This window comes from Erithacus rubecula (genome assembly GCF_903797595.1).
Source record: "Erithacus rubecula genome assembly, chromosome: 3".
Taxonomy (NCBI): Eukaryota; Metazoa; Chordata; class Aves; order Passeriformes; family Muscicapidae; genus Erithacus; species Erithacus rubecula.
The window spans coordinates 52638030-52661711 of record NC_136689.1 but is presented as its reverse complement, the minus strand read 5'-3'; the positions used below and the strand labels follow the sequence as shown (position 1 = coordinate 52661711).

At 36.7% G+C, this 23682-nt stretch overlaps 1 protein-coding gene across 6 annotated transcripts in view; it reads left to right on the top strand.

Moving 5' to 3' along the window:
• Positions 1 to 23682, top strand: part of SUGCT (succinyl-CoA:glutarate-CoA transferase) — a 311627-nt gene that overhangs the window by 37590 nt on the left and 250355 nt on the right. For all 6 annotated transcript variants that reach the window (XM_079301962.1, XM_079301965.1, XM_079301960.1 and 3 more), the window contains exons 7-8: positions 156 to 247; positions 8586 to 8729. In XM_079301962.1, coding sequence (XP_079158088.1) covers positions 156 to 247; positions 8586 to 8729 — 236 coding nt within the window. The remainder of the gene's footprint in view (positions 1 to 155; positions 248 to 8585; positions 8730 to 23682) is intronic.

Sequence of the window (23682 nt, the reverse complement as noted above, 5' to 3'; positions counted from 1 at the left end):
ACTTTACTCTTAAAAATGAGCAGGAATAAATAGAATACAATAGCATTCATTGGTTGTACATTCTGGACAGCTTGTTAACAAGAGCTGAGGAGCAATAATAGTTTATGTTGTACTTGTCCTTGATTGAATTACTAATTGTTCTGTTTCTCTTTTAGGTTATGGTCAGACTGGTCCAGTGGTTCAGAGAGGTGGATATGACTCCATTGCTGCTGCTGTTTCTGGTCTCATGCATATCACAGGGCATGAGGTACAGTGCACAACTTACAAATTTCATAGCGTCTTTGTGCCTGCTGCACAAGTCAGCCTATGCTAACACATCTGTTATGCAAACTCTCCTGAGTCCAACAAGAGGTCCCATCTCTGGGAATCTAAGGCAATAACAGACTTATATACTTCAGGTATCTCACTCCAGGCTTGTAAAGAAAAATGCTCAAGAAACAGAAAATTAAAGAAAAAAAAGAAAAGTCTTAAATCTCCAGTGAATAAATTTACAATGTATGCTAACCTGTTAATCGCCAGTTGTAGTCACTTCAAGAGCTGTAGTATCTCTTGTACATTGTCAACATTGTTGACAGCTGGATGATTGAACCATATCTATGAGTGTGAAGTCTCACTGATGCTTAGATATTGATATTCCCTTTGTAAAAGTGGAACTTGTGAAGCTATCCAGACAAATCTGACAAAAGCTGGGTGTTTTTCAATCATTCTGTCTGCAAATAGGCAGACAGGTGCTGTGTATTTCTGGAGAAGCTTTATGTGTTTACTATTCCCACTGACACCCAAGATCTTTGGTAGTTGTGGCAGAGCAGGAAGCATAAGAGTAGTTCAGTATCTGGATTCTAGAGGTATACAGAACATGTGTCTTCACCTCAGAAAAATGCTGGACAAATAAGCATTGAATTAAGCCATCCTGAATCACCTACAGATGAAGGGAATGTGGTCCGCAAATGTCCCTTTTTAAGTGAGGTAGTGTTAAAATTCTGTTCTATGCATTGTAAATGCTAGATACTGTTCTGTGGTGGTGCTCCTGGTACTCTGGAAGCAGTAGTGCAGATTTTGTGAGTACACTACTTGCATGTTCTAGATAGACAAGGAATAAATAAAGTTTCTGTACTAAGTGTCAGCTGTTCATGTTTGAGTATGTTGTTGAAAGCTAACCACACATGATCTGGACACAACTCTATTGTAGTGTTGATATTCTGCCAAGAGTCTTGTTTTCTACTGGGAACAATGGCAAACATCAGAAGTTTGTACTTCTGGCAAATATTGTTACCAGAGTTGTCCTTTTTATTAGGGGAAAAAAAGTCAAAACCAAGCATTTTTGGACTGAGCAAGCTGAAACATCTTGTGCCTAGTTTCCTGAGACTGTCCATTTCTGCTGTGTTTTTGGTATGTACTCATAGGATGCCCCATCTCAGAACATGAGAGGACATGAAATTGAGTGCAGTCCTTACAGGCACTTACCTTCAAATATAAAATGCACATATGCACTAAGCAATGGCTGATCACAGTAACTGTAGTGTAAGTAAATATAACACTGTGTCTGTAGAATGGAGGTTAATGCTTCCAATACAATGCCAGAAACTTCATGCACACCTCAAAATATACCAATCAAAATTAAAAGGGAATAAAAACATTTAGAAAGGGGAAGATGTTAGTACAACATAGATAAAGAAAAGTTTATAGAAAGATTGAAAACACAGAACTTTTGTACAGCTTTGCAATGATATGTGAGTACCAGAATAAATAACTGTTACACTAAATAATTGCATGCAAGTTATATTATGAAAGTAATAGTCCTCAGTGGCTGGTATGAAGATGGATTTTATTAAAAGATTGTGTTAAGATCTACAGGAAAATCAGATGTTTGCATCACCTCACCAAGACCCAAGGTAATGTAATCGTAGGAATCATTTAGTCCTTGTCAGTAACAGCTTCATCTATTCAGTGGGGGCCTCTAACAATTCATTCAAACTTAGTCACTCTTTTGCACAATTAAAATAAACATACTAAATTTTTCTTATTTTTCTTTATTTGAAGTTGTTTATATAGTATTTCCTCAGTTTCTCAAAACCATTTTTTGATGTGTAGTACAGTATTGTTTCAAATACTTAAGTAGTCAATGACTCCCAAAAAATAGATGTGCTTTTTGTTTTTGTAGTGAAAACTTACCCAAGGGGCTGTAAAATCATACTGTATGCTTGTTTGACAGTTACTTTAAAGTAGCAAAGTATTACTAATAGTAAAATATTCAATTTTTTTAATGTTTATGCTCATCTGACAGAATTGTGTTTAAAATTTCACAAAAATAAGTCTGAGCAAAAGTAGAAAACTGTTTCAGTCAACATGTAGAAAAGTGGCTGATGAAAAAGAAAACAGAATTTCATGCTTTTTTTTTTCTTTTAAATAAAGCTTAAATTATTTGCTGACTAGATAATATGGAATTAATGGGCTAAAAGCAGTAAGTTCAGTTTAATGGGTAGACTAGGGTCAGATTTTCTTTTTAGAACAAAAATAGAAAAGGCCACTCTTATAAACTGAAAATTTTAAAAAAGAAGAAAAAATTATAACAGATGGTGTTGGTTTTGTATTTAATTGCAGTAGCTATAGATAATCAGCATAAGATCATCAGTGCAACAGTGCTCTTTGGAAATATTCATTTGGTAAACAAACCATTGAATGTTCTTGCAGGATGGTCTTAGAGGCATCAGCTGAGGCAGCAGACAAATTGTAATGAATCCGAGCAGCAGCAAAAAAGCATCCACATACTTCACTGTGTTGTTTAATGTTGAAGTATACATATTTATGTTGAGGTATAAATATTTACAGTTCTTTATAAAGCATTTTAATAATAAGGTATTGAATTTTTTTCCTGTATCTGACATATACAAAAATGTATAATCCAATGGCAGTATATATTCCTGCCTATATAAAAAAAAAAAATAACAGCTTGTGCTTTTTTCCCTTTTTTTTTTTTTTTTTTTTTTTTTTTTTTTTCCCTGGTATCACTTAATAACTTTGAAATGCTCTGGAGTGATATTCTGAACCTTGAACTGAAGCTATAGCTTCTGCAATATTGCAAAATTATTGACACAACTGCATTTGTGCTCGTGTTGTTTTTGCTGATTGTACAAACCCAAACACAAGTAGAATAGTGTTTTTAAATCATGGTTTAGTGTACAGAAACCTGCATTTGATTCAAGCTCTTACACATGTACTTGATTACTTCTGTATTAGAATAATACTTCTGTATTAGAAGTGTATTACACCTGTGGAATTTGAGGGAAATCTGTTTTGTGGAAATCTCTAATGCAAACCTTTTTTGAATGAAAGTAGTTGCTACAGGACACATTCACGTTTTCTTTACATAAGTTAAAATATGCTAAAAGACAAAGTTTGCACTGATTATAATTTTATTGTCCAGGACAAGATAATTTATAGATATTTCCTGGTTAAACACCAGTTTCAAGTTTCATATTTGATGAACAGAGAGCTTTTACTTAATACATTCAGATACAACAGAGCCAGGATCAATATCCATTTGATGAAAATTTCTATGACTCATCAAGGCAATAACTTGAAATTAATTAAATAAAGCCTAATTTGGTTGCAAATCCCCTTCCATCTCTTAGTGGATTATTATTACATGTGGTGTTCAATATTTGGAGTGCCTTTCTGGTGGTGCATTCTTTCTTGTGGAAAAAAAAAAATCTTTCTCTTACTGAATATGAGACAGCATTTAATCTGCAAACCAGCGAGGCCATTCTTTGGTTTAGTACCAAACAAACTGTTATGAAAGAATATGCATGGTATATATAGCTCAGAGATGTTGGAAAATACAGCCATTGCTGGTTCATATTAGCTTCAGCAATTATTTCACATCTGTAAAGACTACTGGACTTAGAATGCTTCTATTAAGCATGTCATTTCAAAACCATTTTCATTTTAAATGGATGATTTTTTTATTATTGATGTAAGTTTGGGAAGAGAAATAATGCCAAAGGGAAAAAAAACCCCCAAAACTCAGGGCAATAAAAATCCAGACATGTTGTGGCTATATCTGGACCGGAGTATGTCGACAAATTGTTAGGAATTTAGCAAACAGCAAAAATTAGGAATAAAAGTGTAAACTACAAGATTGCACAATAGCAAAGCACAGTGATTTAAAAACAAAATGTCTGTTCTACTGGTATGAATCTTTATCCTTTCAAATAAGAAAAGGCCTAGTCCTGATGCTGCACCTAATTTAGGGTTCAAGCCAGCCCTCAAGGCTGGATGGCAGCTTTGTTTACTTAAGACACATTTTCCCTGGCTAGGGCTACAGTTGGTCTTCCTAACAGAACAATAATATAATTTTTGTCTGGCAGGGGTGGTGGTGTTAGCCACTTTTGAAATAACTTGCTTGAATAAAAGACCCTGTATAGATCCTTACTTAGCCCAGGTATCTGGTATAATGTTAGCTACACAAAGGTACTGCTGTGCTGGCAGAAGCTCTGTCTAAACGAAGGTATTTCTATGTGTGTGTGTATGTGTGTAGCTTTATTCTTCAGGTAAAGCAGCTAGTCATCAGTCTTGGTAGAAAGACCAAGGATGGCTAGAAATTGTGTGGACTGCTTCAGTTATAATTTGCAGAGTGTTAGGATAAAGCAAAGCCAACATTGTTAAAAACAACATAGCAGTATAGGAGTGCTATGTAATGGGCAATCAGGAAAGTAAAGAAAGATGAACTAAGGTGAGAAAAAAAAGATGAACTTATTACTGAGGCAAAGGAAGTGTTTGCTTTTAAGCATTAGATAGTTCAGTATGGGATGAGGAAAGATATTTTATACTTATCTGGATAAATATAACAAATATAACAACCTATTAAAATAATCCCAATTTCTCCATTTTCAAAATCTGTTCTTCAAGGGTGAAATTAATGACACTGAAAACAGTGGGAAGTGTTTTCAAACTAAGATGTTGCAGCACATTTGTTTACAAAATCAAAAGTCTTTTTTGATTTCTTCTCAACCCAGTGAATGCAATGAAGTAGCTATAATAAAGAAAAAACAATTTAACAAACTGATTAGTTGCAACAGATAACATGAGTTGGTTTTTTCTGTTTTGGTTGGGTGATTTTGTACGTGTGTGTGTTTTTTTTACATGTGTGAGGTTTTAATGTTTTTGGATTTTGTTTGGTTGGTTTTTGCGGGTTTTTTGTATCAGGGTTGAGGTTGGTCACCAACAATACTTTTCAGGGTTCTCTGCTATCAGGGCAATAGTGGCAAAAATGAAAGAGGAACGCTGTGATGACCATAATTTAGCAACATAAAAGACTTAATAGTAATGAAAGTAAGTGTGGGATGAGGCCCAAAAAATCTGAATATACTAACCAAGGGGACAAAATCTCTCCAGAAGCCAGTGGTCAAAGACCAAGATGCAGGCAGGTCCAGGGTATAAATGTGGGGCAGGAAAGGGGTGGAGTCGAGGTTAGGGTCCAATAGGTACAGGGGAAAGTGGTGCAGAGGTGGAGTAAGGGAAGGTAGGGTCCGGTGGAGTAGGCTGGGTTGATCACTGCACCAGATGAGGGCCAATGGGGATACGAGGAGGGGAGAACATTCTAGGGACTGGGAGTGGCAATGATCAACTGGAAAATGAGGGTGGGAGTATGTATGAGGCATCAACATGGGCAATCCCATAACTTCTTGGAACTTTCCCTTCTGGGATCACCACAACTCAACAAATGCCTCCCAAGGCCTAGAGTTGGGGTACAATTGTCCCTTAGTAATAGCTGTCTGACCTGCAATACAGGTCAGAGTGACTCCCACATTTTGTTTGTTTGTTTTTTTGTTTTCCTTTTAGTTCTGTGTAGTAGCTCTGAGAAGCAAAAACCTTCTCATGGGTTAATCAGTTTTATTGGTAGGCCTGTGCATATAAAAGTGAAGAATGAACTTTCTTGTTTTTCCCCAGAGTTGGGTACAGTGAGGGTGGTAAATAGCTGGAATCTTTGAGTTGTGTTTTGTATTGGGAAGCTGAAATGCTTAGTGTAGAGTCTGGAGAAGGAAGAAATAAGAGACTCTTCAAAAGAGTAATACTTCCTAAAGCAATGTTCGCCTTAATATTGTGTAGTTTATATATCATCCTATGGATATCTAGGCTATAGATAGTCACAGATTAATCCTTGATGTGGTTTGAATAAGAGTTACTATTTTTTTTTTTAAATTTGGTATATTTTCTACAGATTTTGTCATTTTTAGTCAATTTCTTGATATGAATAAAATAGGAGTCTTTTCCATCTTCTGTAAAGAGTATTGTCCTAAAATACTGTCCTACTGTCTTTTACTTCAGAATAGCTATATTAATGCAGTTGATAAATAAAATACATTTTTTAAAATAAAAAATATAATAGCAAATATGACTTGATATTGGACTTGTCTAAATCCTATTGGTGGAAAGGAAAAATGATGGTGAAGGTTTTATTACATGAAGCTAAGGCACTCTTTTTTAATAATTATAAGGAAGCAATTATTGCAGTCATATTTAGAAGATTATTATTATAATAATTGCACTTAGGAGTTTAGACACAGCTAATTAGAATAATTCCATAAATTTAATTTTATTGAATTAATGCCGAATTAGTTTAAACACATTTATGGTAATTGGACAAACAGTTATTATTTATCAATTTAATGGTTTTAAGTTGTCTTATGATAGGCTTACTTGGGTGCCAGAACTCTGAAGAGTCTCATTAGCTTTGCACTGCTGTTTTTCTTCAAAGCTTGAAAATTTAAAAAAAAGCCCAAACAAGCAAAAAGTAAGATTTCAGAATAAGGAACTGCTGTGATAATCTGATCAACTGACCTCAAACTTTTCAGAGTAGGAAATGGAGAATATTACAGAAGAAGCATTATGATAAAAGCCTAGCTGGGCTGAAATTAGAAGTTTATTTTGCTGTTGATTTCAGAGGGAATGTATGTCATGTCAATGATTACAGAAGTTCTGAAACATATGATGTAACATGAAGACTCTTCCCTTGATGCTAGAAAAGGGATGGCATACAGAAAAAGGATATTTGAACAAACAACTTTTCAGTGAATCCAGTCAGAAGGTGCATTTATTTGCATGCGTGACACTTACATGTGTAAACAAAAATTTGTTTTTGTTTTGTTACCAGAAGCCTGGAGTGTGTATAGTGGAAAATACAGAGCTGAGTTTTGGCCTGGGGAGGAATTGAAGAGGAGGGAGAAAAAGAGTGTGAGAAGAATGAAGGAATATGGTTCTGCCTTCTAAACAGACAGACACCTCTGTCAGCGTGCTTTAGAAATTATTTAGGCCTTTGGCTTCTAGACATAATAAAATTCAGTCTTCACTAACTTCTCTTGTCTCTAACATTATCTCTTTTCCTTTTGCAGTGGGGAGTTGAAGTACTATGTTATTTGGGACAAAAAGTTGCATGAGAAATCCTTCATGATTTGCAGTGTGTGGCATCACAAAGTGGCAGTTTTGTGTACATGCTGCAAGAATACCTGGTTTTCAGTGTTAGTTTTCATACATGAGTTCACTCAAAGATACTAATTTCTTACACTAACTGCAACTGAGTGCAACCATCCAAACCATTCCTTTATCTACCAGGTGGCCAGTTCAGAGACAAGCATGTCATATGGGATGGTGTCATGTGCTTTGCACAAGTCCAAGTAGATGACATCACTCATTCTTCCCAGATCTACTACTGCTGTAACCCCATCATAGAAGCCCACTAAATTTGTCAGGCACAATTTGCCCATAGTTGAAGCTGTCTTGGCCATCACAAATCACCTGCTTATTTTCCATTTGCCTTAGCATAGCTTCCAGGAGAATCTGCTCCATAATCCTACTGGATGGGAAGAGGAGACTTGTGGGCCCATAGTTCCCTGGGTTTTCTCTTTTACCCTTTTAAAATATGGGATATGTTTCCCTTTTTCCAGTCAGTGGGGACTTCCTGGGACTACCATGACTTCTCAAACATGATGGATAGTGGCTTAGCCTACAAATGTACATCATTAAGGTGCATGGGCTTATGCACCTTCAGGTTCCCTAGGTGGTCTTGAACCTGATCATTTCCCACAGCTTGTGGTTCTATGTTGTCTCTCCAACAGATACTGAGGTGGTTGAAGCCCTCCATGAGGACAAGGGCTTGTGAATGTGAGGCCACTGCAATCTATCGAGAATCCCATCCATTCCATCTCCCTGGATGGGCACGTAGCAGGATTACAATATTGCTTGCAATTGTCCTCCCTGTGCTCTCAGTCAGCTCTTCATCCATCCTATACAAACATACATCCTATACAAACCACCACACATCCCCAGTGAAATTCAGCTCCAGCTGGTCATTGGCAAAGAGGGAAACACTGCCTCCTTGTCTCCTTTGCCTGTCTTTCCTAACGAGCCCATATCCCTTCATTCCAACACTCCAGTCACAAGAGTCATCCCACCATATTTCTTTCATGCCAATACGATCCTGCACAATCGTGCTATCTCTGCTTGTTTCCCTGCTTTTAATTGTTTATTGTTTATTGTTTTTTTGTTTTTTTTCTTGTTTCATTTTGGGGTGTTTTCTTTTTCTTTAGGGTGGTGAGCCAGTTAGACCAGGAGTAGCAATGACAGACCTTGCTACTGGCTTATACACATATGGAGCAATTATGGCTGGCTTACTTCAGAGGTATAAGACAGGAAGAGGACTACATATTGACTGCAATCTCTTGTCAACTCAGGTAGGAGTTGTAAAAATCCTGCTTTTTGTTGCGTAGATGTTTGAACCTAAGAATACCACTTGTATATAAATTAGCATGCATTGGTTAGCATTGACAGCAGTAATAATGACATTTGTGATCATTCTCTTAACCTGCCACACTGGTAGCAGTCATTTATATAACATAGTTATTTTTACTACTGCAGTAAGTTTGGTTTTCACCATTTCAAGTTAAACCTGTTTTACCTTCTTCCTAATCCTATCTCACATAAAAAATTTTCAAATTGGTGAACCAAAACCACTAGAGCAAAAGACTGCCATATTCTTTGGAAACACAGGTTAATAATATCATTGAGATTGTAACAATTGTAGTGAGTAATTTGAGACAGAACAAGCCTAAATGGTGAAACCAATGTTGAAAGGAAGGCTTTGGGTAATATTACTTCTAGAGTGATTGAATAACTTGTGCAAAATCACTCAGAGTTTTAAAAGATCGCGCAAGTTTCAAAGTAATGTAATCCAGGAGGTCTGCCTTTTGGCTTTGGGACTTAAAAAATGAAGTAAGATTGAAGATGCAGCATTTTTCCTAGGCATTAAAGGCAAAATTGTTTTTATCATGAAAGATATAGCATATACTGCAATTAATGAGAATTTTAACTCTTCTTTGAATATTTAAACACCACTGGTGCAATGTTTTATAATTTCTAAAAAGCAAGTGGCATTGATATGACCTTCATATGATCAGATGATGTGTTCTGATCATCTTGCTGATGTAGGTCCTTGCTGAGTAACTTTTGTTTAAAACTTAAAAATTTAAAATTACTGCAGAGGAATTTTTGTTTCAATTTTAAAGTATGTCTCAAAATTTTATGCAGTCATAATTAAAGTAACTCCAGCGATTTGTTTTCATCTTTATTCAATTGTATTTTTCTTGACATTATTCCTGCTAGTGCAGTTGAGAAATGACAGTGCCCGTTGTGCTAAAAGTTGCTCAGGTATGAGCAAGAGGCTGGATATCTATATCATTATATGATAACAATGATTGAGAGTAATGATTGAGGTTGCTCTTTAGTGCCTACTGCTTTTGTCTGAATAACTATTAAAATCAGAAAGGAGGGAAATTCTTACTTAAATCAATAAAGAACATTTCATTTTTTTCAGAACAAATGTTTGTAAGAATTGAACTTAATTATGCTGAAATATATTTGCAAATGTTGTATCTGTATTGGAAAAATGTCTAGAAAAAAGCAGTTCAGAAATATATTTTAAATATTTATTAAATGCTTATTAAATGTTTTATATATATGTGGATGTAGAGGGATTTTATGTTTAAGGTATTGTAGTGTTTTATATTATGGCAACTACTCCTTGATCTTTTTAATTTCTAATTTTATAAAAATACTTCTGATAATTCTTTATTAATTTCCAGAGTAATTCTGCGACATGTGTGTGTGTGTTTAATTCCTTGTCCCACTGGTTTTTGGCTTTTTTTAAATTAATGAAGTCTTCTTGATTATATTTCAATATTTTATCAAATGCTGAAAGCAAGAAGAGTTGAAGTTAGGTGTTTCTGTAGCTCTCTTATTTCAGCTTATTTTGTTACCTCATTTGTCTTTATAACCTTTTTTCTTGATTAGTGTAGATTTGTCTATACACAGCAGTGTTCTTATATTGCAAAATTTCTCTCTGAACTTCCACATCATTGTCCTTTAGGCCACTCAAGGCATACACAAATGAGAGATCGAAGACCTGGATAAATGTTAGTGACCAAAACATGTGACATGGTGTTTATCTTCTACATGATTAGTTGAAGCAGTGCTAAATGGTAAAGGAAAAACTTATTAGTTTTTTGGTTTTTTTTTAAACATTCCCTTCCTTGCTCTTTGTCAAATTGTAGTTATCTAAAAGATATTAAGAAGTAATTCCGTAAATGCACACCATCATTGAAAAATAAATGGGTTTATTTACTTCCGTGTTGGGTAATTGATTTTCAAATAATGAGGTGTATTGGAACAGAGTATGGACAAAAGATGTTATTCAGAAAACAGCTCTTTTGTTTTAGATTGTCCTCTTGCTTCAGTCCAAATTAATGTTAGGGTGTTGGCCCAAGACTGTAATGAGAACATATGTTAAAATGGAAGAATTATTTATGGAGGAGGTTCTAAAGTAAAAAAAAACAAACAAAAAAAAAAAACCCCAAAAAACTTGTGATTAATCCCATTAAAAAGATGTGTTAAAGTGAATGAAGGAAAACAGAAGTAGCAGCTGAGTCTCAGAACATCTACTTTCTTGGTTTGTTTTCTTTGCTTTTGTAAGACTGGTAGCTACTTATAACTCTTTAAGGGTGAGTGTCTTTTCTAAGAAAGAATAGTACAAATCTGAAAATTAATGTAAATAAATAAATTACTCTTGCAATACTTCTGAGGGTTATGAATTTTTTAAAGGAAATTAGACAATTACTGTGATTACTGACCCCCGGTCAGGGTCTTGAAAGATACTTGTTTCCAAAGAGATTTTGGTTTTTACCTCCCAACTAGGTATCCAAATCTAGCTTTTCCTCATGTGATGAATGTTTAAAAAGAAGGACTTTTTGGCATTTCTCATGGATGCTACCAAAGAAATAAAGGGCCTAAAGTTTTTGACTTTCTGTTTATTAGGTTCTTGTTGATGTTGATTAATGGTAGGATTTGGAGATCAAACAGAGACATTGTGATAACTTTTCCTTCAGCATGAGTTTTGCTGAAGTGTAGTAATTTTTAATGAGAAAAAAAAGGAATCTTCTGTGTATACTGGACCATCCTATTTATAGTGCTGGGGCAGCAGGGTCTTGTAGGAAACTTCTTGGTTTTGCCATCATTTCATGCACTGAGCTAATATAGCAGTGTGCTTGGATCTTTTGTTTATCCCTTCATCTTAATTGAAAATTGTGAACCTAGCCAATACATATGTGTTCATTGTTCAGTGTTGTTGACTTTCACTATGTCAGAAATGTGGCAGAAATGCAAGAGGATTTAAATTTTTTCTATTGTTAAATTTTTTGTTGGTTTTTTTTTTGTTTGTTTGTTTTTGTTTGGTTTGTTTTTGTTGTTGTTGGTTTTGGGTGTTTTTTTGATGGGAGGGTTGGAGAATGCTTTTGATACTAATTTCCTGCACAGACATGCAAATAACAAAGGGCATTGAAATGAATTCAACTGCCAACAAAACTGATCTGAAACTCTTTAAAGGACCGTTCCACTGACAGGCAAGTTAGTTTCGTATTTGAAATCTGTGTAGAACCAAATTATAAATGAGATCCTGTTTTCTGAAGAAATATTATTTAAAAAATATCTTAAAATACGTATCTTTCTTTCCAACTCTGTGTTTTAAACATTTATTGCTACCAAATGATTTCTTTCCCTACAACAAAATAGGACTCTAGGATTTTTTTGAACAAGTGATACGGTAACTCTTAGGATGTGGTTTTGCAGTGAGCAGAAACTTTCTATATCTCTCATCTATAAACTTTTAACCCATGTCATATGATTCCTTTGAAATTTTTGACTTTTAGATGATTCACAGTTGTAAGCTCCAGACCTTTCAGCATCTAAATAGTGTCCTTTAGATGATACTGGTAAATAAGAAGGAAGTGGGGTTTGGATTTGGTTCCAATTATGCAATTGTGCCTTTTCTTCTGTTGTGGCTTAAAAAAATCTCTTGGAAGTTTTAATATCCTTCCTGTATTTAATTATGACCAGGCTCCAACAAATACTGTAATAAGTTTGTTTCATTTGGATTAAAAATCTGCAAGAAATATTTTACATTTAACATTTCTGCAATTTTGAAGTATATTTTTTTCCAGATTCCACAGACAGGATAATGTGGTTAATATTGTTTGTATAATATGATTGCTCATCAGACACTTTTCTGCTTCTAATTACTATGTTTTAGTTTGCATTTGCCATAGCAAACACTTAATCCTCTTAAAATGTTGAAGTGATTCAAGAAAAACCTAAAAATTGGTATAAATTATTTTCTTTATTTCATTTTTGTACTTAATTAAACTTAATTAAATTAATGTGCTCAGTTAGTTTGCTGAAGGAATGATGAGCATTAGAAGCTGGTAGTTTTTGTTTCAACATCACATTTTCCCAAGATAGTTGTGCTTAAGGCTTATCTATTTAAGGTGCTTTTTGTGCTATCTATTCAGGGCTTCCATGTATGTCTTTTAGCAATTATTGAGTATAGGTGTCACTGGTAACAACTGCATACTGCCTGTAGCATGTTCAAGGCATCAGAGAATCTCTGAGAAATAAGTTGTGTGGAAATATCAACCTTGGAACTTAAGTACTGCTCAGGTGTCTTGACTGTATCTTGCTGCTTGTCTGCTGAGAGTCATGGGCTGAATGAATACCACAAGAAAATAGTCTGTTTTCGAGGTTACTGCTTCTGGTGGTTTTGGAGCCAGCTATGAGGACTGTTACAGAGCTGTCTTTTTTGGGTATGGTTTGAATAAGTGGGTTTTTTACAAGGTTATAAAGCATCATCTTTGCAAAATGTAGCAATCTTAATCTCCATCATAAAAAAAAAATTGAGCATGTGCTGCATGGAGATGTCATCTTTTTCACTGTATAGCTCTCATATGGAAGAATAACAAATTCTAAATTAATGTGACCATTTCTTTAAACATATACTGCACTTGAAACACTTCTTGGCCTGTATTCTTGACAATTTCCATTGAGGACAGCTGTATAACTAAGAACAGAGCTTGCCCCTCTGGGTTTTAAGCAGTCAGAACTTGATTGAATAGACCAGAAGACCTTACACACATGACAGTAACTCAATTTAATATTGGCCTCTGTGGAATGCGTGTTATGATTTCTAATGATTAGTTATGCAGTCATTGGTAGAACATCCTTCAACTGGATCTTGGTTTTATTTAGAGGCTTTCTTTACTCTGTAAACAGAGTACATATTCAAATTGCTAGGGAATTTCTTTTTTAAATGCTACCTAACTGTAAATTCTGTGTCTTTTTGTTTTTGTTACCATTGTTCTTGTGCTAAAGAAACCAAGCCTGAATGAGTTGCAGCTTCATTTTCCTGTGTTGTTCTGCCTCTGTCATTAATTAGAGAAAGACTAGAAAGGAGATAGAAAAAATATGCCACTTTATTACTAAAAAAAACCAAACATGGCTGTTTGGAGTGGGTAGGGGAGAGAGTTTGAAGACAAAGGAAGACATTTCTTTAAATGATTTTTTAATTTAGATGATCTTTAAATAAGAGTGTAATCTTGGAAATGGAATCAAGATGTTTATTAACAGATCAGATTTCAGAATCATGCTGAGTATTAGGAGAAGGATAACCTGGGTAAATGAAAAGAAAGGGGAATGATTCAAGCAACTAGTATCAGAAAAAATGTAGTGTACCCCAAAAGCTCACCTGCCCCTCTAAAGTCTTTAAAAAGTTTTCAGAACTCATTCTAGAAGTTCATCAAATTAGGACAGAGCCTTTGAACACATTGTGCTTCATTTATTTATGTAAACAACAAATAAAAGGGTTGTAACTTGGAGGAGGTTTTAGTTTTATGCCATGGAAAATTTTAAGTTTTTTAAATCCGCAGAACAGATGATTTTTATGTGCTCTTGAACCTCTGGAAGTCTAATAAATCTTAACAAGTGTGGCATTTTTGGGTATGGTGATGGAAGTCTAGCTAAGGTTTCAACACTGCTTATTTTGGTTACTTCAGATAACTCTCATTAAAATTTCTCTGTAGATTATAATCTATTAAAAAAAAAAGAAAAGGTGAAGTAAAGGATGATGCTGAAACACATTTGAAATAATGGCTTCCTTTGGTCTGATGAAGTCCTGCTGCCAGAATTTCTCTTTGTATTCAGCACAGTATTGTTTCTGTATTCAGTATTGGTTTTGGCTTATCAGTTAGACTGCAGACTCTTTAGAAAAATGACATGTGATTAGGCCAAAAGTCATAATTTATTACTTATTCTGTTATAGTGAAAGTTATAAAAAAATGTTCAGACTCTAGTTTAGGACTTCTAAAACAGGACCATTAAACTGTCTTAAAGTCGTAGAACCATTAAGGTGAAAGAGATCCTTAAGGTAATGAAGTCCGGTTGTCAAGCCAGAACTACCTCTGTAACTCCTACACATTAAATCACATCATCCAGATCCAGACATCTCTTAGACATCTCCAAGGATGGTGTCTCCACCCTAGGCAGCCTATTCCAATGTCTGACCACCCTAGCACTGAATTTTTTTTCCTAATACCTGAATCTCCCTTGTCTCATCTTAAGGCCATGTGCACTGGTCCTCTCACTGCAGGCACAGTAGAAGAGACTGGCCCCCACCTCACTACAACCTCCTTCCAGGTACTTTTAGAGGGCAATGAGGTCCCTCCTGAGCCCCCTCTTCTCGAGAACAAACAGCCCCAGCTCCCTCAGTCATTCCTCCTAAGGCAGCTTTCCAGACCTTTCCCAAGCCTTGCTGCCCTTCTTTGGCCACGCTCCAACACCTCAATGTCCTTCCTGCAGTGAGAGGCCAGAACTGAGCCACAGTACTCAAGGTGTGGCCTCACCAGTGCCAAGTACAGGAGGGGGATCTCTGCCCTGCTCCTGCTGGCCACACTGCTCTTCATACAGGCCAGGATGCCACTGATCTTCTTGGCCACCTGGGCACACTGCTGGCTCATACTGAGCACCCCCAGGTCCCTTTCTGCTGAGCAGCTCTTGAGCCACTCCTCCCCAAGCTTGTCAGGCTTCATGGGGTTGCTGAGACTCGAGTGCAGAACTCAGCACTTCCCCTTTGGCCCCATGATGTTGTCCTCAGCCCATGGATTGAGTCTGTCCAGGTTTCCCTGTAGAGCCTTCCTACTCTTGAGCAGGTCAATGCTCCCACCCAACTCAATGTTTTCTGCAAAATTACTGAGGGTACCGTGAATCCCCAGGTTCAGATCCTCAAAAAAGATATTAAACAGGAACCAGCCCCAAAACTGAACCCTGGGGAACACCACTAGGGACCCACCACCACATGGATTTAGCTCCATTCACCATAACACTCCAAGCGTGGCCATCCAGCCTGGTTTCTACCTACTGAAGTGTTCACCCATTCAAGCCACGAGCAGCCAGGTTTTCTAGGAGGATGCTGTGGGAGACTGTGTCAAACACTTTACTGAAGTCTAGACAGAGTATACGCAAAGCCTTTCCCCCATCTACCAAGTGTGTCACTTGGTCGTAGAAGAAAGTCAGGTTGGCCAAGAAGGACCTGCCTTTTCTAAATCCATGTTGGCTGGACTTGGTCCCCTGGCTGTCCTGCACATGCCATGTAATGGCACTCAGGATGATCTCTTCCATAACCATGGTCAGAAATTAGGTCAGGCTGACAGGCCTGTAGTTCCCTGAATCGTCCTTCAGTCACTTCTTGTGGATTGGCTTTACATTTGCTACCTTCCAACCAACTGAAATTTCTCCAGTTAACCAGGACTGCTGGTAGGGGACTGAGAGTGGTTTAACAAGTTCTTTTCCTTCCCTCATTACTCTGGGGTGGATGAATGTGACCATCAATGTGAGTCTCTAGTCAGAGTTCAGTTATTTATAAAAATGCCTTGTCTTGCTTTGAATGAATTTATAGTACTGAATTTCTCTAATAAATATATTTGAAGTTATTTTTATTCTAGTGTCCTCTGGGATAAAACATTTTGGATTTTTTGTGATACTACTTAAATATTTTCGTAGATGGGTTAAAGAATAACTTCCTTCTTTGGGGTATCATTTACAATGTTGCCACTACTTAATTATGTAGAAGTGCCATATTTTGACTCCAGACTCATTGGTAAACTCAAGTCAAATAGAACTTTGGACCACATTTCTCTGACTTGCAAGCTGTGTAACAGCTTAGTAGCTGAACTACATCTGCAATATGAACAGCATTAAATTGCTCAAAAGTGTGTTATGGGTGTTGCTTAATACTGCAGAGGCACAGAAATTATAAACTTGTTAAACATCCTGTTTCAAGCATTTCATTGAATTGCATGGACTTATTTCTTGTGACATCCCTGCAGTGCATTAGCACCTAAATTCTTAATGGGCAGTGAATGGAGATTTTCAGTGGTAAAACTAAAGCCGTTGATGTTCTGCCGAGGTAATGAATGGGAGATGTCACTGTGATAATAGGGAGACAACACTTGCACATTTCTCACACAGCCAAACAGGCATGACTTTTGTCTGTATCTGCTTCCCTGTGTATCAAATGAAAAGTCTAAAAAATCTACCTCTTTGCGCTCCTGCAGCACAAGCTGTTGAAATTACTATTGTATTTTATTTTTGCATTTGTTCACTACAGATAAAATAAAAATGACAATGTCAGTAGACAAACATACCTTTCCATGCAAGTATTAATGCTGATAAATGTGGAGACAAAAAAAAGATGAGTGCTGTAAATGGTTAGATGTGTGCATATTTTCATTATAAATGGGCACTGTTCTTACCATAAGATCAAAAGTGAAAAATGCCTTAATACATTGTTTTGCATACTGACAGCTTACCATGGATAAGCACCCTTATTACTGATCAAATAAAAAAATAGTATCCTTCACAAAGTGTTTATAGCATTCAGTTTGGAGTCTCTGGATACTACACTATTGCAAACAAGAATAAAAATTGCTGTAATTATTCTGATGCCTGTCTTCAGAGGTAATTAAATTTTAAATGAGCAAAATCTGTTTGTCTTTATTATATTTTTAGGCTTTCTTGTTTCCATTCTCAGCTGTCAAATACAGCTATTATTTTTAGAACAGAAAATACCATTTAGGTTGGAAAGGAACTTTAAGATCAAGTAACTCAGCTCTGCCAAGTCCACCAGCATAGCATAGCCCTAAGTACCACATCTTTTAAATATCCCCTGATACAGTGACTCCATTACTTCCCTGGGCAGCTTGTTTCAATGGCTGACAACCTTTTCTGGGAAAAAATGTTTCCTGTTATCTAATTTAAGCCTTCTGGGTTTGGAGGCCTTTTCCTCTTGTGCTATCACTTGTTGCCTGGGAGAAGAGACTGGCCCCCCACTTCACTACAGCCTCCTTTCAAGAAGTTGTAGAGAGCAATAAGTGTCATCTCTGAGCACCCTTTTCTCCAGTCTGAGCAATGTAAGCTCCCACAGGTCCTTCTTACACGACTTGTGCTCCAGGTTCTTCACCAGCTTCACTGCCCTTTTCCAGACATGCTTCAGCACCTCAGTATCTTTCTGGTAGTGAGGGGCTCAAAACTGAACATAGGATTTGGCTCTGCACCAGTTCTGATTATAGAGCACTGCCCTGGTCCTGTTGGCCACACTGTTCTGGATCCAGGCCAGGATACCTTTGGCCTGCTTGGCCACCTAGGCACACACTGGCTCATGTTCAGCTACTGTCCACCAGCACCTCTAGATCCCTTTCTGCCTGGGCAGCTTTCCAGCCAATCTGTCCACAACCTGTAGTGCTGCCTGGGGTTGTAGTGACCAAGTGCAGGATTCAGCACTTCTTGTTGAACTTCATACCAGTGGCTGTGGCCCCTCAATCCAGCCTGTCCAGGTTCCTCTGCAGAGCCTTCTGACCCTCCAGCAGATCACTACTGCTTCCCAGCTTGGTGTTGTGTGCAAACTGACTGAGGGTGCTTTTGGTCCCCTTGTCCAGTGTGTTGTTAAAGATGTTAAACAGCACTGGCCCAAACAGTGAGCCCTGGGGAGCTAGACCAGCTGGATGTAGAACCATTCCCCACCACTCTCTAGGTCCAGCCATCCAGCCAGTTTTGTTATCCAGCAAAGAGTGCACCCATCCAAGCTGTGAGCAGAAGAGGACTGTGAGAAAAGGCCAAAGGCTTTACTAAAGTCCAGGTGGACAACTGCCACAGCCTTTCCCTCATCTGCTAAGTGAGTTGCCTTGCCATGGAAGATCAGTTGGTCAAGTAGGACCTGCCTTTCATAAACCTGTACTGGCTGGGCCTGATCACCTGGTTGTTGAGTATGTGTGCATGATAATCCTAGTCTGAACCTTTAGGTGTTCCTTCCTGTAGAATATGCAGCCTCCCTAGATTCCTTTGTCCTACAGGACTTCCTCTCAAGGGACTCTCTCAAGCAATCTCCTAAACAGGCCAGTCTTCCCACTGAAATTCTGAGATAACTGTACTCTTGACTGCCTGCTCCTTCCTTCTGCAAGCATTAAAGATTCTATCATTTCATGATTGCTGTGCTCAAGACAGTTTTCCACTTCTGCCCAGAATTCCCTCTCTGTCTACAAACAACAGGTCCAGAGGGCCCTTACCCTAGCTGACTCTCACCAAGTGCAGTAGGAAGTCATCTTCCACAGACTCCAGAGACCTCCTAGACCATTACCTCTTCATTGTGTTGTATTTTCAAGACATCTGGAGTGTTGAAGCCCCTCATGAGAACACGGGATAGCAATTGTGAGCCTTCTGCCAGCTGGTCATCAGATATTCCATCTGCCCTTTATCCTGGTTGGGTGGTCACCAGGATATTTATCCTGTTTGCCTTCTTGATTCTTGCCCATGAATACTCATCCCTACCATCACCATCATTCTCCTCGAGAAAATCAAGATACAAAATGTGTCACAGTGTCAGAGGAACCTCTATACAATGTAGAAGAATAAACTTTGTGTAAGTTGAATTTTGCCTGGACTTAGTAAAGCTGTGTGCAATACAGAACACGATGCATTTAATATTTCAATGCATATATAGTCTTTCTTCAGAGAGAATAAATTTTAAGAAAATAATTGTAGAAGTTTATGGCTAAAGTTGTCTGATATGTCTATTATCAATATCTGATTTAATTTGTTAGAACACTGCCAAAGCTTTAACTGAATTTTCCATGTCATGGAAAAGAAAAGGGATTTGTTTTCAAAGTTACTTTAAAAATGATTCATCTGTTTCCAGGATCGTGTTATGGGAAAATCCATTGATAGGCTTTTTTCTTTTTGTCCTTTTTTTTTTCTTCATGGGAAACACAGTGCCTTCAGTTTTTTGATTTTGCACAGAGTATACAGACTAACTTTGGAGTTCTTGGTATTTTTAGCCCTAATACTCTCCTTAATAGCTTTTTTATTGTTTGTTTTTAAAGTAACAGGTTCCTTAGAGATGTTCCTTTCTAATTATGAAGCTGAAACAAGATTTTTTCAGTGATTGAAGTGGTATTTTTCTTTGCATTTTCAGGAAAAAAAGGCTAGTATTTTATTGTAATCAAGAAAAGGAATTTTCTTCTTCCTTTTAGAATGTGTCTTTCTTCAACTGAAGCTCATTTAAAATAAATATTTTTTTGTTTCCTTTTTCTGTTTAATGCCAAGGCTGTCTGATAGCTTCTATGGCCAGGATTTAAATTTTTGATCCTCCACCTAAAATTCATCTGAGTGTGTAGAAGTTTATTTTTTGTTGGTTTGTCTGTCTGTTTAATTGGAGACTGAGAAGACATAGGAGTCCTTTTAACATGTACTTATTCTTATAACTCTATGCTGAATAGTACATCCTTTTGGAATTAGAAATCCTACATCTGTTAGTTGCATTAATCTTTGCTATTGCTAGTGCTAATTCAATCTTAATCAGGAGCTTATCTCCATGCTGTGGGAAGCATTCATTCTGGTCTTTTATAAACCCTAAATAGCTCATTAAAAATAATTTATAGATCAGTTCTATTTTGTTGTTTCATTTCACTGAACACAGCAGTTGTCTGTGATGCAAATGCATTGTGTTTTTGGAGATGTCTTATTTTCTCTATTTATGTAGTCTGAACTTTTTTTTTAGCAAAGCAAAAGATGTTATCAGACATCATTTTCAGGCAAAAAATATTTATGCAACTGTGTACCTTAAAGTCTGTTCTGCTCTTTTTATCTATCTTAACCTCTGAGAATTCATATTCTAGATAAAGTATTCAAATACATTGCCTTTTATTTTGTTTTCACATGGTTTGGGTTTCAAAATTTTTTTCTGGTTCAATTAACACTTCTAGCACATCTTTTGTGTGACTGTGATTTGCTGTGTGGTATTGGTCAAGTGGCTAACGTGAATCAGCAAATCCCCCATGCTGCATGTGATTGTTGGTATGGATTTGGATACCTGCTTAAGTGTCTGGTTGCAAGGTACAAGAATATGACACTATAGGAAACCCATGTTAAAATTCTAGTTATTTGTCATTAAAGATTTGATTTTATCTTAACAAGATTGTAGTTGTGGCTAGAATTATAATTAGACATTTATGGACACTTCAGTGCCAGGAATTTTCTTTTGTGAAGGGTGAATTTATGATAATTTCCTGGAGTTTTGCATTAAGAGAAATCAGTGCCACGGAGTAGAAAACACTTTTTACCTGAAGCACAGTGTTTAAAACACGACCACAGACATTTTTCTAAAATTCTCTCTAACAGTATTGTGTATAAGCCTTGGCCTATGTAATAGTATTTTTACATTTTTTAGTTAACTTTTGCAGAACTTGCTGCCTTGATGCAGGAACACCATGGATGAAGCAGCATAATCTTGCTCCTTTGTGGGCAGTGACTTTGCTGTGTATTTGCAGGTGGGAATGTCTGCCCTGCCTGTAGGTTTATGCCACTCTTGAACTCATTTTTAGCTTCTGCAGATCTCTCAACTTTGGGCCAGATGGGTGGTCCTTACAAGCCCAAATGCAAGGTGATGTTTGTTGATAGCACCTGGGAATGCTGTGGTTTCCTGCTGGACCCCTGCATGATGGACTGCCTTGAATTGTGGCAGCTCTCTTGCTGCTGCACAAGGCTGTGGTTTCTGCTGCCCAGTTCATTCTTGCAGGAGTTTGAAACACAGTTCGCTGTCTGAAAACTGATAGAACACCACTATTCATTGTGATATGGTGCCTGAAACAATGCTTAGGAATTGCATAATTAGCTGCAAGAGTGGGGGTTGCCTCGTGGAGATAGAGGTTTGAGGTTTTGATGTGGGTTTTTGGATAATGCAAAAATGACTCAAGGAGCAAGAGCTGAGAGTCACTTGATGCACAGGTACATGGAAGGGGCTTCCATAAGGGCAATAGGAAATAGCTGCAAAAGCAAAACTAGTCAAATGTTATCAGTCTCAAAATTCTTGTTAGGGGAAACATAAACCAGTAATCATTAGGTGAATACTAGCATAGGATCAGTGATTTTAAGAAACCTGTTATAGTGTGAAGCAAATGTGATTTGTGGTCTTATCTTCACATTTTTCTCAGGTAAAGATTTTTTTAATATGTACCAGAAGTATGGAAAAGATGTAAATGGAAGATTATTGGCCTCTGTATGACTGAAGGCAATGGAATTTTCTAGAATTTTTTTCCCACAAAACTGTAAATTAAGAATTTTATTACTACTTCTGTAGCATAGCATAAGTTACCTGTGGCAGCATAAAATGCCTGAGTCTCAAAGTTCCTAAGTCTACATGCCTGCTTTAAGAAAAAGCAAACAAAGAGCAAGACAAATAAATTAACTTGGCTTAGAGTCAAAACATTGTTAAGATATGTGGCAGGTCAGCAGACACAAAATTGGAGGGAGAAGAAAGTAAAGAATATAATTAAAATGTTATTTTCTCTTTCCAGTTACCTGTCTTCTTTTGTTATTCATATACACTTGTTGAAATTGCGTGTAAATGATTGATTGACTCAGCGAACTCATTGTAATAAATTATGTTTGATGTGCTATCTTGAAAAAAATCTTTTGAAATTCTGTCTCTTTTCTTTGTCTGCTGACCTTGTGGCTTTTAATATCTTGTTTCCCATCTGTCTGATTTCATCATAAACTGAGCATAACTTTTCAGACCTTAATGCAGCTCTCTTTTTGTTCTGATTTAAGTGAGTCTGTAACACAAATACGGGATTTGGCCATCAACAGTAATATTAGAAAGGAATGTTGAAATATGTGTTCCCTTTAGTGATGTGAAATAAAGAAACGCTTATCTGTAGATATTTGATAATGCATATTTACAGTGCACAGATCTGTCTCTACAAGCAAATGAATGCAGGGATGTCGGTATCATTGTATTACATCTGCTTTAATGTTGTAAGTTCAAAGGTTACTTTTAAGGATTATTTCTTAATTAAAGGGAAAAAGAAATGGGTCTATAAGGTTTCAGGAGAGCAGTTTTAAGTATAGATTTTAAAAATACTTAGCTGAATACATCATACAGATGTACCCAAACTGCAGTTTGAGAGATTGATTGTATTGTAGATGTTTCTACCGCAAGAAGTCTCTAGCAGTGAGGTCCTGAGTCATGAATTACAGGGGAATTTGGAGAAATATACTTTCATTGTTGCAAACTTTTTTTTTAAAAGGATGTAATATCTATAAAAATGTTCATTTGGGATATGTTTTTAATGTTTATAGTTCAGTGGATTGCTTAAAAGCTGTAAGATGTAGGTAGATCAATTCTTTGTGTTCCTTATTAATTACATAAATTGTATATGCTGAAAGGCTTTTTTTGGACAGTGCCTTTTTAGTGGGACTAAATCTTTGGAGAGACCAAAGAGAATGAACTGAGCCAAGAAGAGAGGAAAGGGAAAGGCATGGTAATCCTGGGGAAGTTTCATGGGACAGTAAAAATAAAATAGTTTTCTAAGTTTGCTGAACTCATCAAAAAGTTGTTATGAATGTGGCAAAAGGCCACAGAGTTCACTCAGCGATGTATTTTTATATGAAACAAAAAACACTGATATATTAACTTTATTGGGGTTGATTTAGGTTTATTTCTTTGGTGATGATACTACAGCTGCTTCTAATAATTAATTTTGTCTGGCTAATTTGACTATGAATAAGGTACCCAAATCAGAGAAGGAAATCAGAGGAAGCAAGAAGCTTTTTTCCTTCATAATTTATTGAAAAAACAATGAGCAAACCTGTTTCATAGGCTACATAGGCATATGCATTCAAGCAAGTGGTCAGTACATCGACTGAAATGGAATTATTCTTCATGCTAAGTAGCAAGTTGACTGAGACTTTGATACAGTC